The 17,372-nt window shown below is 44.9% G+C and overlaps 1 protein-coding gene across 1 annotated transcript in view; it reads left to right on the top strand.

Annotated features, from left to right (window-relative positions):
- LOC306915129 (disintegrin and metalloproteinase domain-containing protein 12-like) overlaps positions 1-13,638 on the top strand; it is a gene marked incomplete at its 3' end in the record, with an annotated part of 95,751 nt that extends 82,113 nt beyond the window's left edge. The window contains exons 6-8 of the mRNA XM_079492378.1: positions 5,680-5,756; positions 11,107-11,320; positions 13,618-13,638. Of these exons, the coding sequence (XP_079348504.1) occupies positions 5,680-5,756; positions 11,107-11,320; positions 13,618-13,638 (312 nt within the window). The remainder of the gene's footprint in view (positions 1-5,679; positions 5,757-11,106; positions 11,321-13,617) is intronic.
- Positions 13,639-17,372: the final 3,734 nt, after the last annotated feature.

Genomic DNA, 17,372 nt, shown 5'->3' with positions numbered 1-17,372 from the left:
CTGAGAGTGTACAAGAGGAACCATATGGACCCGTATGGGTTCATTTGGTTCCATTTGTACACTCTCAGAGTTAACTAAGGGGGGACCGTTGAGCCGATTCTACTCTATGGCTCCGAGACATGGACACTTTCAAAGAAACTAGAGAAACGGTTGGATGGCACTTACACCCGCCTTCTAATGAGAGCGCAAAATCTGTCTTGGAAGAGCCACCCATCGACTAATCTAATATACAGCAACCTTCCCCGTGTTTCTTCACTGGTCCGATCCAGAAGAACACAGTTTGCCGGCCACTGCTACAGAGCTGACAATGAGGTTATATCTTCCCTTCTTCTCTGGAGTCCTGCCTCAAAGCAGACCAGAGGTAGAAAACTGTCGTTCCCTGATGTCATCGCTAGGGACACATGCATCAGTAAGCAGGAACCGGGGGTGGCAATGAAGGACCGGAAAGTCTGGCGTGGCAGTGTGAAATCCATGATCTCGACCGCGGTTGAAAAATTATGATGATGAAGGGGGGGCCCTAGCAAATAAAACATACTCGTTGGACTCTCAATATGCCATAGTGTAAATAAGTGCCATACATATTCTGAAGAAAACCTGCAGAGACTGACATTAATTAAGTAATTGAGTCTTGTGACCAAAATAAGAACATTGTAACGGTGTGTAAAACAGAAAATCTAGCGCACATCTGCTAGAAAGTCTGTGGCCCAATGCATCAATTTGGGGGCAGTGCACTGGGTGGATGTTTTGGACGGACGGACCCGTTCATGGGAGAGAGAGAGAGAGAGGGTGACCTGTACCTCACCCCCGTGCTGACTATAGCGGGGCTGTGTTTCAGCTCGGGACCCAAAAACTGGACACCCCCTTTGCCCCCCCCCCCCCCCCCCCCCCTCCCAAGCACCCCTTCTCCATTCCTGTCTCATGACTAGAACCAGCTCTTCGTTTTTGGGAGGGTCCCTCCTTTTAACTGGAAACAAAGACGAGGCTCAGAAGAGCGATCCGTAGCAGAATGTATTTCTACTGCTAGGCAGGGAGGAGACTGATATATCGGCTCCAAGGCAGGGGATCTGGATGGCTTCAGTCCGGGGTGTCAGAGACGAGGTATATCCTAGGGAGTTTGTCTTTAGTCATGACTCCATCACGCCTCCCCCTGTTCATTTGTCTGCTTTATGGTTCCCCCCCTTTCCTTTCCTGCTGGCCCTAAGCCTCACAGACAGGCATTAAGTAACAACGCGGCTATAGAGGGCATGTGGCTCTCAAACATTCTCATGTCAAGGACGTCCCCAGGTTTGGTACGCCGCAGACCCCCGTAACTCTATAAGCGAGTGAGTAACCCTGAGAATGTAACAAAGAAATGGAACGGTTCCATTTTGGTTTCCGTTAGTTCTCAGAGTTATAGGCTATTAGATAACTATTAGATCATTTATCTGGGGATCCCCTGGAACCCTCTCAAGGACCACTAGGGGTCCCCGGGCCCCATTTTGAGAGTCTCTGAGTTACAGACTTGTATGGGACCCACAAGACATCTGTAAGGGTCCATTTGGGTCCATTTGCGCAATCTCTCAGAGTTACAAATCTGTAAGGAGTCCAGTTTCTTCCTAAATATCATATCAATCATTTTAGCTTCAAGGTTGTACTTTATTGCAGGTACATAAGAGTAAAACGTATTTCTTTTTTTGGCTTCCTTACAGACAATGCAGCAGCATATAGATAACATTCAAAACAACAAAAACACAGCAAGCACAGCAAACAAAAGGATAGAATAAGAGTGCAAGAACCCCTGGGGGTCCCGGACCCCATTTTGAGAGCCAGTGCTATAGGGAAACTACACGAGAATGGCCATCTTACTAGGAGCACCTATTGTTTGTTTGGACATTAAAGATGTCTCTTCCTTTTTAATAATAAATGGGTCGTTTGCCTCGCGCGCCTCAATCCAGGTATACAGCTATTAATCTCTCTTCATTCCGGAATAATAATGTATGACTTTGTCAGCTCTGGCTCCGCGGCTTCCCTGCAGGGAGGCCTAGAAACCAAGTCTATTCATATCCCGCATGTATCTTTCGATACATCACCGCCATGACCTCATCAAAGAAACATGAGGCGGTGGCATTAAGTCGAGTGCACTAAATCCAGTGCCGCGCCTGGCCTCGCCCACACGCTAGAGACCTTAATGTTCTCTTTCCATACGCCTCCAGCCCTCTGTGTGTGTGTGTGTGTTGGGGAGGTGGCAGGCGGCTCCACCGTGCGTAGGAGAATGTCAAGGATTCGGGCCCGCTCTCGAATTGGATTTATATCGAATCGTTCTTGGGGGCGGGTGGGTGGGGTGGAAGAAACGGTGCTCGATTGGAACATGAATAAGAAATTCATAGCGCTTTGCCGGCCAGAAACCTCTGATGACCCGCCTATATATTGTATACTAACCTAATGGCATATACTTCTCATACTACAGTGTCACACAGAAGTATCAAAGGTAGCAGATCCACATGCTTGCAACGTTTCGCTTCTTCGGTTTTGGACATATGAGGTTTCAACCCGAGGCGATATAGGGGCACGGTGGCACAGTTGGTAGTGCTGTCGCCTCACAGCTAGAAGGTCCTGGGTTCGATTCCCGCTAGGGACGCTGTGGGTGCTGGCGGCGTGTCTCCTCCTCCGCGTCATCAGTGCCCATACCCGTGGCAGGGTTGGCGAAAGGGCCTTTCTGTGTGGAGTTTGCCATGTTCTCCCCGTGTCCCCTAGGGTAGGTACCCTCACAAAAAACATGCAGTAATCCTGGTCTCTAAACTGCCTGATGGAGGGGAAAGGAACTGGTTGGAATAACGTGTTCCTTCCACGCGCTACGTCCAACCAGGGAACACTCAGGCATGAAGGAAGCATGAGTTCAAGTCCGTTGCTCTCCCCATGTCCCCCATATATGGGGACTAGGCTGGCGGAGGGTGTGTAGAGCCCAGGATCACATTAGATAATTGACACAGGGGTGAAAAATGGGTTACAAAATCGTGGGATAAAAGTTATAGAAAAAAAAGAGAGAGGCGATATAGTATAGTGTAATAGTTTGTTAATATAGCATCAAAATCAGTTCAACCCTTTAACCCTGTACACAGCGGCTATTTAAAATAAAAATTGAAATATTTGAACAACACAAATGTATGGTGGTCCCTCCCTGCCCTGGCACAAAATATGTTCAGGTGTGGGACCCACGGTCAAATACATATACATTTGGCGTTCCGGTCCTTGAAATAAAACCGTTTTCAGAACCACCGCTGCTTCCGATGCCTGCAAGAAACCCACTCAGACGCTGAACATGCACAATCCATCCAGCAGCAGCAGCCCTGTGCTGGACCTCGGCCACCTCCGCGGAAGGCAGGCCCACCAGCCGCCGGAATTTACTGCCGCCGTACAGCTCTATATTTAGAGGCAGGGGAGGAAAGTGGGGTTTCCTCTCTTTCTTTCTTTCTTTCTTTCTTTCTTTCTTTCTTTCTTTTCTTTGCGGTTCAGGGTGGCAGAGAGGAGGCCCCACCTGAGAGAGGCCTCCTCTGGCCTCACCCAAGAACGACTGTTTTCACTGCAAACCAGACACTTCCTCCCACACCCTTTGTCTGCCAGGAGTGGTTAAATACACACGCGCGCACGCCACACACGCACACACACACACACACACGCACAGGTTAAACTCACCCTCTTGGATCCCCGCCGCAAACTGGGCAGGTGGTCCTTATGAGGTTTCACCAAGCATTAGCTTGCAGGGAAACGGCCAAGTGGTTGTTGTTTTATTCCTATACTTGATATCAACCAGGAGTGCTGTTTTGGACAAAACCTGACCTTGACTTCACACATGATACTTCCGATCCCTCTCGATTTAGCCAATTAAACTCTGCATACTTTGCCGAGCTACGAGCTATGTATGAATCATTGTGTTTAAATCCATTATAGCTGTGCTGTGAGTGAAATGTTTTGTTAAAATAAGTGTTAAATAGCTATATATTCCGATAGTAAGCATTGCTTTAGTGTTTGTTCAGTAACAGGTGTCTCCACATCTTCACAGCTTTGACAGTAAACATAAAATTATATATTTTCAGGTGGGTTATACATTTATTCCATTTGGGAGAGAAACCCCACAAAGACAATTTATCAGCTTACCTTCCAGTTCCAATTTTGTCTTCTGCTTATTTATGAAAACCTGCATCTCCCGTCTGCCAGTTAGTTAGTCACCCCACACCTCCATATATGGTCTCGCCTCGTGACATCACGCCTCCATATATGGTCTCGCCTCGTGACATCACGCCTCCATATATGGTCTCGCCTCGTGACATCACGCCTCCATATATGGTCACGCCTCGTGACATCACGCCTTGTGACAGGTCACACCACCATATATGGCCGTCTCCATATATGAAGATCACGACGCTGACCTCATCTAACCCTGGATAACTGGATCATCACCTAGATCTGCATATATGGAGCCGGCCAGTAACTCCACATCTGACCTCAAACCTCAAACCCTTAGATCTCCATATATGGAACTGACCTGTTCTGACATGTCAGAAAAGGTCCTTCCCCAGCCGTCCTTCCTGTCCTGGCAGTCCATATGTTGATCTGACCTCATCAAACCCTGTACACTCTCCATATATGGCCAGTACAGAATTCATTCCATATGTTGATCTGACCCCCCCATGCCAAAGCGCACGCGACCTCTGCCTTTAGTGCGAGGTCGCTTCTCGCCCTCAGGGCGTCTTATTGGTCCTGTATTCTATATGAGTTCTCTCTCTCGATCCCGATTGGATGAAATTTGCATCCCAACCCGATAACGAATGTCTTGTTTACTAAGCAGATGTGGAGACCCCTGTTACTGAACAAACACACAGTAGCAATGATTACTATACACTGACACCACGGCGCGTAATCAGCGCCTCAAACTGTGACTCCGCCCACCCCCTGGGGAAGTGATTTGCGCTCGTTCACTGCAATGCAATTTGCGGCATTTTCAAAACAATATTGAGCAGAGTAGCGATTATCAAACGTATTTGCAATGCCATACGTTGAAAGATCTGTTGCCCGTGGACAAGGCACGCTACCTCCGCAAGTTAGATAGCATCGGCATAGATGTTTGTCCGTATGTGATTAAGGATTGGACCAAGTTGCATTGGCAGCCATAGAAAATTCTTACCCCAGGCGTGACGTTTTTGGGCGTTCCTGTCTAGCGTGGTGTCAGTGTATTGAAATCCAGAGCTTTTAAACGTTTTAAAAAATAAACTAAAAACTCTTTTAACACGTTAACACCGGGTTTAGAACAGTGGTTCTCAAAAATAGCAGATGTACAGTACAAGCTCGAAGCGTGACACGAACATCTTTGAAAAATCTTGAAAGTGTAATAATTTGGGGGGTCCCACCTTCCCTGGCACAGAAAAGTTACTGGTTTAGAAGGCCTTTGTAGAATAGCATGACATACTAATAAAGTGACTTAGCATTAACAGCTATCTAATGTAGCATTACAATCCAAAGCGTGTAAAGTCTACAGTTATTATACTATTTGTTATGTTTGCTTGACATTGAGGTTTAAAAACAAAACAAAACAGAGTTTTAATTTTATTTTATCGTGCAACTTGTTGATATGTTGGACTGGGCACCTCTGGTGCATGACACACAAATAAAGAATCTATCTATGTCTTCTGTCTCCCCATGCAGGAGAACTGCTACTATCACGGTGTGGTGGAGGATCATGCCAACTCCGATGTCAGCCTCAGTACCTGCACTGGTCTCAGGTGTGTGTGTGTGTGTGTGTGTGTGTGTGTGTGTGTGTGTGTGTGTGTGTGTGTGTGTGTGTGTGTGTGTGTGTGTGTGTGTGTGTGTGTGTGTGTGTGTGTGTGTGTGTGTGTGTGTGTGTGTGTGTGTGTGTGTGTGTGTGTGTGTGTGGTGAAGACGTACTTGCATGTGTTACTTGAGTAAAAGTATTAATACTGCAATGTAGCTATACTCTGTTTCTGTTAGTAAAAGTCCCGTATTCAAAATGTAGGCTACTTGAGTAAAAGTACAAAAGTATTGGCATCAAAATGTATTTGAAGTAGAAAGTACTCATTGTGCAGTCAAAAAAGCAGATCTACAATGTCAAAAATAGCAGATCTACAAGCTCACAGTGCGTCACTTTGTGCCAGGCTGCGAGCTTGTACATCTGCTATTTTTGAAAGTGTGAGGCTAAACCTATACTGATTTAGAAGGCATTTGTAGAATCGGCCTCAGGTCTTAAAGCAGGGGTGCCCACACATTTATGACGTGAGATCTACTTTCAAAATGACCAGCTCAAGAAGATCTACCCACTGAAAAAATAAGTTTACCATTGCTGAAAATAGTTTAAATATATAATGTACCTGGGGGGGCTTTGGAATAGGGAAATTATGACAGGCAGTTTCTGCTGTCAAAATATGTCCCCCCCGTATTTAACTTATGTTTCTAAAATGTTTCATAGTTTTAGAAATATATAGTGCTTTCAAATTTGAGAAGTTTATAATGGGGCTCAATGGCAGATATTGGCACATCAAAAAAGCACTTTCACCTAGAAACTCCATTCACACTTTTTATAATTCAGCTTACTGTGGAGACACATGCTGAAACTTTTTACTTATTAGTTATTTAACTTAAACGCTCAATGCATTCTCAATGGCAATTACACAAACTTTGGCATGCTACTTGTCCTACATACTTACACCTAGAAACCCCATTCAAACCTATTTAGGTTCATCTTACGGTGGACATATTTGCCTGAAAAGAAATCTTTGAAATGTTTCATAGTTTTAGAAATATATAGTGCAAGGACACTTCGACACCAACTCTGGGGGAGCCCGGGTTCGAACTGGCAACCTTGCAGTTACCATCCATCCACTCTACCCCCTGAGCCACCGCCGTCCTGTTTTGGTTTGGTTTTACTATAGTTTATGACAGAATGGAGAGAGAAAGCTAAATTCATTGACAAAGTACATTTGGAATCTGTCACCCATCCTACACACCAAAGAGTAAAAAAATATATATATATATAGTGAGACTTTTAAGTACATTGATCCCAACAATGCTCTTGTAAAAGTTTGAATACTTATTACGTATTTTATATACTTTATATACTTTAAACACCAGTGCTGCTGCTGCTCAGGTCCAGAGCCGTGCGTTAGTGTCCACTTATCGTCCTCACACTCTCTCACTGGTGTTGTTTCCACCCCCGGCTCGGGTGTAATGTCACCTGCACGCATCGGCGATCAATTCGCACCGAGCGCACACCGACCGGAGGAGGACATCTGAAATCCTCCCATCAAGGGCATCTTAAAGCTCACCTGGAACAGCCTCGATCTATCTATCTATAGTAGTATCTATCTAGCTCAAGGCTGGCTGTGAAACAACAAGCTTAAGTTGCTCTGCCTGCTCTCACGGACTGGGGGATAATATATCGGCTCCGTGCACGATACACCATTTTCGAAATTACTCTTCCTACTTCTGGGCCTCTTCCAACTTCCTTCACAGGTGTTTACCGATGATGCTAATTAAGGCTCTGCTCCGTTTAGTGTGTACAGTGGTTCTCAAACGTTTCAAGGACCCCCGTATCTCTTGAGAGTGTACAAATCCATTTTGAGTTACACACACCCGTACGGGGTCTTTTGGAACACTTTGAGACCCACTGGTGTAGCAGAGTGTGACCAGTGAGCCAACATGCACCATTTGCAGACAGTGGCCATGTTGCCATCAGAGTTTGGAAGCACTCGTTTTCAGTAAAGCAATGTCCTGCTGCCTCTTGCATTATGTGCAAATTTCAAAACAGGTGGTACGCAGGACAGTTGAGTGATATCTAACGAGCACTTCCAAACTCCAGCACTTAGAAAAAGAATCACCTGCAAGGACACAAAGTAGCTCATAACATGTCTACAGTGGACTTTTATGAAACAAACACTTTGAGGATAGAAAGAGAATAATTCAAGCTTTTCGTACAGCTGCAATGTTGGTGAGTTTGACGTTGTGTAATACAATCAGATAGGACTTTTCTGTTTGGATGAATGGGCTGCCAATGGGAAGTTGCACCTAGGTAGCACCTTGCCATTAACGTATATGGTAAGATGGCCGCGGTCTGCATATGGTCCATAGCAGCACCCTGACTCTGTTTGACCAGAATGGAACAGAGCCTTAATGGGTATCATCGGTAACACCTGTGAAGGAAGTCGAAAGAGGCCCGGAAGTAGGAAGAGTTATTTAAAAAATGGTGTATGTGCACAGAGCCTATTGTTAACCCATTTAAGACCTGAGGCCGATTCCACAACAAAATAATGTAATAAATCAGTATTCCTCACACTTTGCTGATGTACAAGCTCGCTTACAGTATGTGCGCTTGCATATCTGCTATTTTTTAATAGCCAACACAAACATCTAAAATGACGCTTTGCCGATTTTAAATTAATGGAAAGAATAGCATGTGTACCGTAGACAATTACATTTTTAAGAAATATACACAATCGAGGTGATGAGTTCAGGGTTTGATCCCCTCCCCCTCAGGTCATTCATGTTGACCACCGGCAGCATGGTTCTATGTTTTATCTCTGCTTCTGGTCAGACTGAATACATGCAGGTTCGTGTTTACGACCGACCAACGTAAGTCAAACTCGCTGCACGCATCAGCGACGCGCATTTCCAATTTGCATCGTCCCCGACTTGCAAAGTTCCTGAGTAGGTCGGTGCCCAACGGGGAGTTTACTTAAACAAGTAGTAAAGTAATGTTATGCCCATTAACCTCCCCCCTGTTTTTGTATTTATTTTATTTGTTTTATAAATCAAACCTTGATGATCATTCTGATGATGGTGATCATGAGAGGCTGTAAACCTCCCTCACACCGTGGGGCGTGGGCCTCCATCCTGGCAGGGAGGTTAGTTGGCTTATAGAGAAGGAAGCTGTTTGCGTATGTCAAGCAGGAGTAATGATGGCTGTAATATCACCGGACAACACCAGGAATGTTTGCACAAACCAGCCAAATGTCTGCACCCTCCAAGGAGCCATCCCAAATGATTGTTAAGCCTCTGTTCTTGGCACTGGTCTTTCTTCTTTTTTCTTTTATTTTTAATTACATTTTTTTTCTTTTTCTCTGCAACCTGTCTGTCTCCAGACAGCAAGAGAGAAGGGGGGTGGAGGGGGGCAGAAAACCCATTTTGACAAGAGCTGTGTTGCTTGGCGTGCACACCACAACAAATTGCTCTGGGTTTTGGTTGGCAGCTGTCGGGCCTTCGGGGGTTTCAATGTGAGTTCAATGTGGTCACGGATGTTGTGCGAGGTTTGCTCGAATCTCCGCGCTTTGGCACCGGACCTAATGCGCCCAGAGACTAATTTCAAATCACAGCGGCCTATTTTGAAACGGTTGAGATGTTGACACGGGGATACGGGAGCCCCATCAGCACAGCCGACGTGGGGATGCTGCTTATTAAACCCAACGTCTTGTCTGCCTCTTGATTTGTTCCCACAGCCATCAGCTCAACTTCAATAACATCTTTCAAGTGCTACTTCCGTTTCCATTCTGCCATATTACTATGAAGCATGATGGCTACTGGCCTGCTGTTTGTACTTATTCGTACGATGGGGTTATGTGCTGAAAATGGCCACCGTGTCACGACGCGATGTGAGTAGATAAGTCATTTTTTCGGCGAAAGACGAAAGTAATCGGCTTTACAATGTCAACATTATTGTAACGTTTTGGACCCTGAGCTGGAGTCGAACCCCGATCTCCAACTCGGTAGACCAGGCAGGCAACAAGCCACGTAGCCAAGAGAGCTAGCTCCCTTGGAGGAGCAAGTTACGGCCGGGTCTTTTGCAGGGTCGTTACAATATAGTGTACGACGCACATGAGCGTTGGGGGATGTAAGTTGAAACTTTTATTTAAAAATTATGATTATATGATGCCTTTCCTTTATTATTTATTCTGTAAGGAGATGGTGATCTCTTTTAGGTTGAGCTTTTTTAATACATTTGAGACCTTTTAAGATTTCCAGAAGGTGGCGTATACACGTTTCCTGTTTGTTTGATTGGCTCAGTCAGCAGCAGATTTGAACAGGAAACACAATCTGCAGAGCTTAGCAAAGAAACTCAACAGGAACTGGAAATCCGAGACTATACTTTACTACAGTTACTTTTATTGTTTTAATTTATTGAAACGAAATGAGATGAATGTGGAACGGGATGAGGAAGCCAAGCTTAGGGCGAGACTCGGGGTGGGGGCTGGCAGCCATCGTCGTCTCTGCTCCGTCAGTTGAAAGCAATGGATAGCAGAAATAGCCGATCTACGAGCGCAGTACTCACGACCCGTGCTTGGTCTGTTGTGAAGCAGAAACACGCCAGTCGTCTTTGGTGACAGAGTGGACTGAGTGGAGGCAGGTGTGGTGGTAGATAGGGACGTGATAAGCAGAGGGTGGTCTGTACTCGTGAACATACGTTGAATACACTCTGGGTTCACCTAACTTAACACCTTTCACCCCAGCCATCACCCCAGCCATAGCCTGTTCAAGCCACTGCCGTGCCCACGGCCGGGAAAACGTTACATGAGCATCAAGAGCAGCACCGCCTGGGCCGTGGCTCAGCGGTCCAGGCACCTTGGCTGGTAATCCAGTCTGGCAGTGTGCCGCGGGTTCGACTCCCGATCCCGACGGCCTTTACTGCATGTCTTCCCCCCATCTCTCTCCCCATTTCCTGTCAGCCTACTGTCTGTCCCTCCATAAAAAATATTAAAAAAAACAAAAAAAACAGCACCTCCAGACTCTAGAACAGTTTCTACTTGTCAACAATTAGACTGCTGAACAAGAACTAGGTCTGGTGACACTGCACAGACTGAACTGAATCTGTCTCTTGTTTTAGTAGAGACTCCATATACAGTATATACACGTAGGGTACATCACTACTATTTATTTATATGCATACATACTGTCGTGTAGATTAGTCATGTACTATATGCACTTTATGTTTTTCTCTCTCTTGTAACTGCAATGATGAGCCTGCACAACTAAGAACTTCACCGATGTTACTTGTAATGTGATGTGACAATAACGTTTGATTCTGAAAGTCTGATTCTTTCCCCCCGCGCCTCTCCTCCTCGCATGCAGGGGTCTCATCTCACTGGAAGACAGATCCTACGTATTGGAGCCGTCTGCCAACGGCACCGCCGACCCCACTGGAACCCACTGGATCTACAGGGCGGAGCACCTGGACCTCACGCCCGGCACCTGCGGCCACGACTCCAACACCTCATCCTACCCTGCTGCGGGAAACTACTGGAGTCAGCCAGACAGCAGCCTGTTCAGGGACTTCAGCACACGGGTAAAGAAAACAAAACAAGACCTTAATGGATTCTGTTGTCTTGTTTGATCTTTTAGCCTTAATTTATTTATCGAGGAGGGTAGATTTGCTGAGCACAAAATGCTCTTTTTCAGTAACGTCTTGGCTTCGTATGTGGCATTCACATCACACCTGGGACTGGGAGCCGCTGTAGGCCGAGTGGGCACAGGGGCTGCATCACAATGTTTCTTTGAACCGAGGTGCAAACACGGAGACAGACATGGAATTGCAGCTCAAATAGAGGTTTATTGGGATAGCAGTGGAGCTGAGCAGTGGCGGATCAGGGCACAGCGGTGACGGCAGAGGCAGACGGCCAGGGTTCAGGTGGTCACTCACTGCAAACACAGGAGAGAGAAGGGTATTCGGAAAACGACTGACCCTGTCAAACAGAGACTGATGATTGTCCTGCATCCCTATCTGTCCCCACACCTACAGTACAGTACAGTACAGTACAGTACAGTACAGTACAGTACAGTACAGTACAGTACAGTACAGTACAGTACAGTACAGTACAGTACAGTACAGATAGAGTCACATAATAGAGGAGTCCCTCTGAACCTTGTCCATTACAACACATTTGCGTTCGTAAATAAGGGCCGTTTGCACCAAGAATGATTAAATAAAGCTTAGTTTAGTGTTGGATTTGTTGATCAAGGATTTATTTTAATTCGAATTGTGTTGCAGCACTTACGGGTCAGTTTTTACACACTCATCGTTATATTTACACTACTGTGTAGTCTCTAACAAATATCGGATGACACTAGATGACTTTCTGTTATCCTGTGTTGTTTTCTAGACGTGTTGACGTCCAACAAATGTGGCTATAGGATGGAAGTTTGTGAGGTTGTACTTTGTAGATCATCCATTTCCGTACAAATGTACAAAAACACTCATAATGACACCATCGATCGTGTGTGTGTGCGTGTGTGCGTGCGTGCGTGCGTGCGTGCGTGCGTGCGTGCGTGCGTGCGTGCGTGCGTGCGGATAGCGGTTAACTGGCCCAGCACATTTTAAACAAGGTCACTACCTTTTTGGAATGATTCCCTCGAGAGTACCTATACTGTGTCCGTCATCCGTTCTAGTGGTGTTGTGCAGCATGTAAAGAGGGTTGGGAAGTGAGAAGGATGTAGCGCTAGCTTTTCAAGTGCAAGCGCTCGGTCTGAACTTTGGGATCAGATTGCTCAAATTGTTTGTTGCGCCTTTTAGCGAGGCCGTTCTGGCCCAGACCGAGATTAGATTGCCATCGAAGGGGAGTGGGCTCTCTAAAGATGTGACCACTTGATAAGTGGGGAACACCGTGCACCGATGGCTATCGCACTCTGGAGCCGAGGAATACACCTGATTTATCAGCTCGTTGTGGAGGAATGAGCGGATGTGAGAGATGGAGAGGAGATTAACAAGGCTGATAAATGCGGGACTTGAAAGGGAGACCGTTTCAACGTAATGTAAGACGCATGTCAGCGATGGTGGGGGTGGTGCGGTCATTAAAACCATCTTAACCCTATATGTACTTCTTTGACTGGGGTCCCTCAGGGGCCTGTACTTTGACACCCTCCTTTTCCCCCCTATACGTCAAATCTCTTTGCGGAAAATAGCCGATCTACAAGCTCACAACGTGTCGCAACACGAACCGTTGTGAGCTTGTAGATTGGTTATTTTCACCAAACGTTCGCCTGTTGTTATTACATGCCCCGAGTAGGGATGCAAGGGTTCATGTGGTTAAAAGTGTTTCGTCATCTGTCTCCTAGGGGTATTGGGATTGGCAGTGTGTTTCGGCGAGGCCAGTTCCACATGTCAATTCCACTCCGAGGCCACTTTATTCACGTCCTCGTAGACTCCCTCTCCGTGCATATAATTTATGCTTTGACGCACATCCCGATGACGAAGTATGACTAAGTATCAATCTGTGCTTTTTCCAAGTCTCACTGCACTGTGATTTTGACTCTTTGCGGTTTCAGTGTGAGATCAAAAGAATATGATTGCTGATGAGGAGTGTTTGCGCTGGGTTGAGAGGGCAACAGTTGTCTCTGTGTTGAACAGAGCTCTATCAAATATCAGATGACACTAGATTACTTTCTGTTATCCTGTGTTGTTGGAAAGTTTTCTAGACGTGTTGACGTCCAACAAATGTGGCTAGGATGGAAGTTTGTGAGGTTGTACTTTGTAGATCATCCATTTCCGCCGTGCAAGACGCAAGTAGTACAAAAACACTCATAATGACAATCAATCTGTGCTTTTTCCAAGTCTCACTGCACTGTGATTTCTCTTTGCGGTTTCAGTGTGAGATCAAAAGAATATGATTGCTGATGAGGAGTGTTTGCGCTGGGTTGAGAGGGCAACAGTTGTCTCTGTGTTGAACCGCGATCCGCGCTGGTACAGCATGTGTGATCAATGAGTCAGTCAGCGCTGGCAAAACAAATGAAACGAGTGTCGATTTTACTCCGAGTTTGAAAAGTAGACTCATGCATGGCGGGTCCACTTTTACACTCTCTGGAAAAAAAGCCTCTTTCTTAGTGATTTACAATGCTGTGAAAAATATGGTTTTGCTCTCCTGGGTGAGCGATTTATTTTCTATGTTGCACTGCATTTCTTGCCGATGACACGGCACTCTTTCATTCAATTAATCCATTTAGGCCTGACCTCAAAATTAAAAAAGAATCTTCTAAATCCTCCAGTTTTCTGAAATAAATATTTTCACGATTAAAAAAAAATAGCAGACCTACAAGCTCATAGCGCGCCACCGAGTGGCGCGCTACGAGCTTGTAGGTCTGCTATTTTTCAATAGCTAAATATAACATAATGTTTAAAACACTAAAAGGGGTTCCCACCCAAAATGGGTTAAGATCCCATAATCCAGCCCCGCCTTGCTCTATCTAAGAGATGTCAGGGCTATAGAGGGAACATTGGCTCCTAACTGAAGACAGAGACACAGAGTCGAAACGACAATGCTGGTCAAATACTGTATTTTCTCCCAAGAAGATTTAAGAAATGTCTTTTCAAATGATGAATGACTGACTATACACATGCAGTTATTAGTTACATACACTGCATATCACCCAATATGTAAACACAATAAAGCCCAAGGGGTTTATGTTCCTGGTGGCGTGAAGGATGTTTTTGAAAATTGGAGTTGTCAACTAGTAAGAGAGCAGCAAATGGGCTTGTCATGACCAATGAGATACAGTGGTTCACGGACAGAAACAAAGGTTTGCAAAGTGCTACACGAGCACACACATTGGCATGGCCTTCAATTATCCCTTCGCTAAACCCCACCCCTAAAGCGGTTGTCCAATGCCAATCCAAATAGATAATTGAAGGCATGGCCTTCAATTATCCCTTCTCTAAACCCCACCCCTAAAGAGGTTGTCCAATGCCAATCCAAATAGTTTAGCAACCGTTTAGCAAACTAAGGATGGCAAGCTTTTGTCACCTCATAGCTGTCAGGAAAGGTACACAACTGACCCACTCAGGTGATGGCAATAATAATAATCACCCTAGTCTTACCATGCATTACATGAAAAGATCCTGTCGGATGGTCGTAAGTTGATTCAGTTGGATATGTTTCTCCCTCTAACATTTCCTCGTATTTCTAGTTTATCAAAATAATGTCATGCACATTCATTTGTCCAGTGCATAGCCTACTGCAGGCCTGGTTGACTAGATGTGGAAGACATTTTGAAGCTCTTGCTAATGAAATGATTGATTATTTATGTGGAGAAATCCCGTCATTTAACATGCATCTCAGCTGTGGTTATTACATTAAAAGATGTCACCTGTTTTTTTCCAAGCATGTATGTAGCTGGGGAAGACTTCAGCTGAGATAGTTGCGATTGGCTGAGACGGGGGGTTAAGGTGCGCTGCGATTGGCTGAGACGGGGGGGTTAGGGAGAGCTCATTTTGCTTCATGTGGTGAATGATTCTTTCCACGGCTTGCCAACCCAGACGACACGCTTGTCAACGCAAATGCACAAAATTATTAAATATTCACTATAAGTCATTTATGATTAAATACTATACCAGGCCACCCGTGCTCGACTATAGAGTCAACAGTCTCTCAAAGGGAGGGGCATCTCTTTGACCTTACAACATTCTCTTATTATAGCCGAGAGAACCACCAAAGCGAAAATATAATTGTTTCAATTCATTAACTTTTTGCATGAATTATTCATTAAGGGCATTGTTTGGATTACATCGATGTTGGAGCTGTCCGGGGTGCTGGAAGTGCACGTAAAATGCATGTACTGTAGGTTGAAGTTCAAAATATATACGTTCATGGACGCTGGCCAACTTGAATCCTCAATTCATTTCCTCTTTTCCCTCGCGGTGTATAGCTCTTGGAACATAACAGGCCCCCGGAGGCTTAAGGCTGCAACTGAACACACACACACACACACACACACACACACACACACACACACAGACACACACACCTCTCACACACCCCGGGGGCCCCTCCGGAGTGTTTTGCCTCGGCAGGGATCAACCTGAGATGTGTCCTCCTCCTGCTTGAGGGAGGCCAAAAATACATTAGAGAGGCAAAGTTTGGCATTTGGACGAAGGGAGTTAACCCATTTTGGGCGTGAACCCCTTTTGGTGTTAGCATTATGTTATGCTTTAGCTATTGAAAAATAGCAGATCTACAAGCTCATAGCTTTTTTGAAAAATCGAAGAACGACTGACATAGAAACATAGCTTTTTCAGAAAACTGTCAGGATGTAGAAGACATTTTTAGAATCTGATCTCAGGTCAGAATGGGTTAAGTGGAGGAAATGACAGAGATACGAGTGGCATTCCAGTCTAGCGTTTCAGTGTGTGAGCGTCAAGTGTGAATGTCTGTGTGGTCGTGCAGGACAGACATGTGGCCATGCAGCGCTCTAGTGTTGATTGTGACAGCACATTTTGATTTCGTTTTTTGTCATAGTCTTTTGAATACATTTTTTTAAACGTACAGTTGATTTTGTCGACTGAAATGGTTTTTGGCAGGCCTTGATGGCGTCGTAATGCCTGATGTAACACGCTCGCTCGTAACGCGTCGCAGCAGATCGGCTATTTTCAGACTGCAACCAAACATAAAGTGACATCTCTTTTAGTTTTCTTGTCCACTAGAAATTGATTATATTTAGTCATAGTTTTAGTCATCATAGCTTAGTTTTTTATTGAGTTTTTATTTCCCAGTGAAAATAGGTAGTCGACGAATATTTTCCGTCATAGTTTTAGACAACAAACTCTACACTACTGCCATTGATTGATATGGGGAATCAAATGGGTGAGCTTTTTTTTGGCTTTTATCGATGTGGGCCTCGACACATCATCACGCAGTACGTTTTCGTTTTCAGGAAGTCATAAGACTATTTTATATGTACAGTATGACAGGGAGAAAATAGGCAGTATTTTTGAAAATGTTTTAAAAAGTGAAAATAATAATAATATATATATATATATATATATATATATATATATATATATATATATATATATATCACCCGTGTGAAGTGAGGGGCGCCCTTTTTTGTTATATTAGTTTTTATTGTGTTTTTTATAGACTGCCATTGATTGATATGGGGAATCAAATGGGTGAGCTTTTTATTGGCTTTTATCGATGTGGGCCTCGACACATCATCACCCAGTACGTTTTCGTTTTCAGGAAGTCATTCAAATTCGATTTTATGGACTTTTGATATAAAAATACACACAAATTAAAATGTACCCATTTTTTTGGCATCCATTGTTAGGTATGCTCTATGATGACCACAGATGTGGTCTAAAAGTGTGAAAAATTCACTACACCTTTGCAGGTGCAGGTTGCCATGCTAACAACGAGCCCCAGGATGTGTGTGCGTGTGCGTGTGAGTGTGCGTGTGCGTGTGTTACAGCACCTTCAAGTGTCATTGAATGTGGACAAAAATAAATGATTTAATGTGCGTGCTTGCGTGCAGTGCACGCATATGTGTATATGTTAGCAGAAAATAGCTTGCAGGCACGTGCATGCGGGCTTATGTGTGAGGTAGTGCATTCGCGTGTATAGTACAGTGTG

This window comes from Electrona antarctica (genome assembly GCF_951216825.1).
Source record: "Electrona antarctica genome assembly, chromosome: 22".
NCBI classification, from domain to species: domain Eukaryota; kingdom Metazoa; phylum Chordata; class Actinopteri; order Myctophiformes; family Myctophidae; genus Electrona; species Electrona antarctica.
The sequence above is the reverse complement of the archived record's forward strand: the minus strand, read 5'-3'. Positions and strand labels throughout refer to the sequence as shown.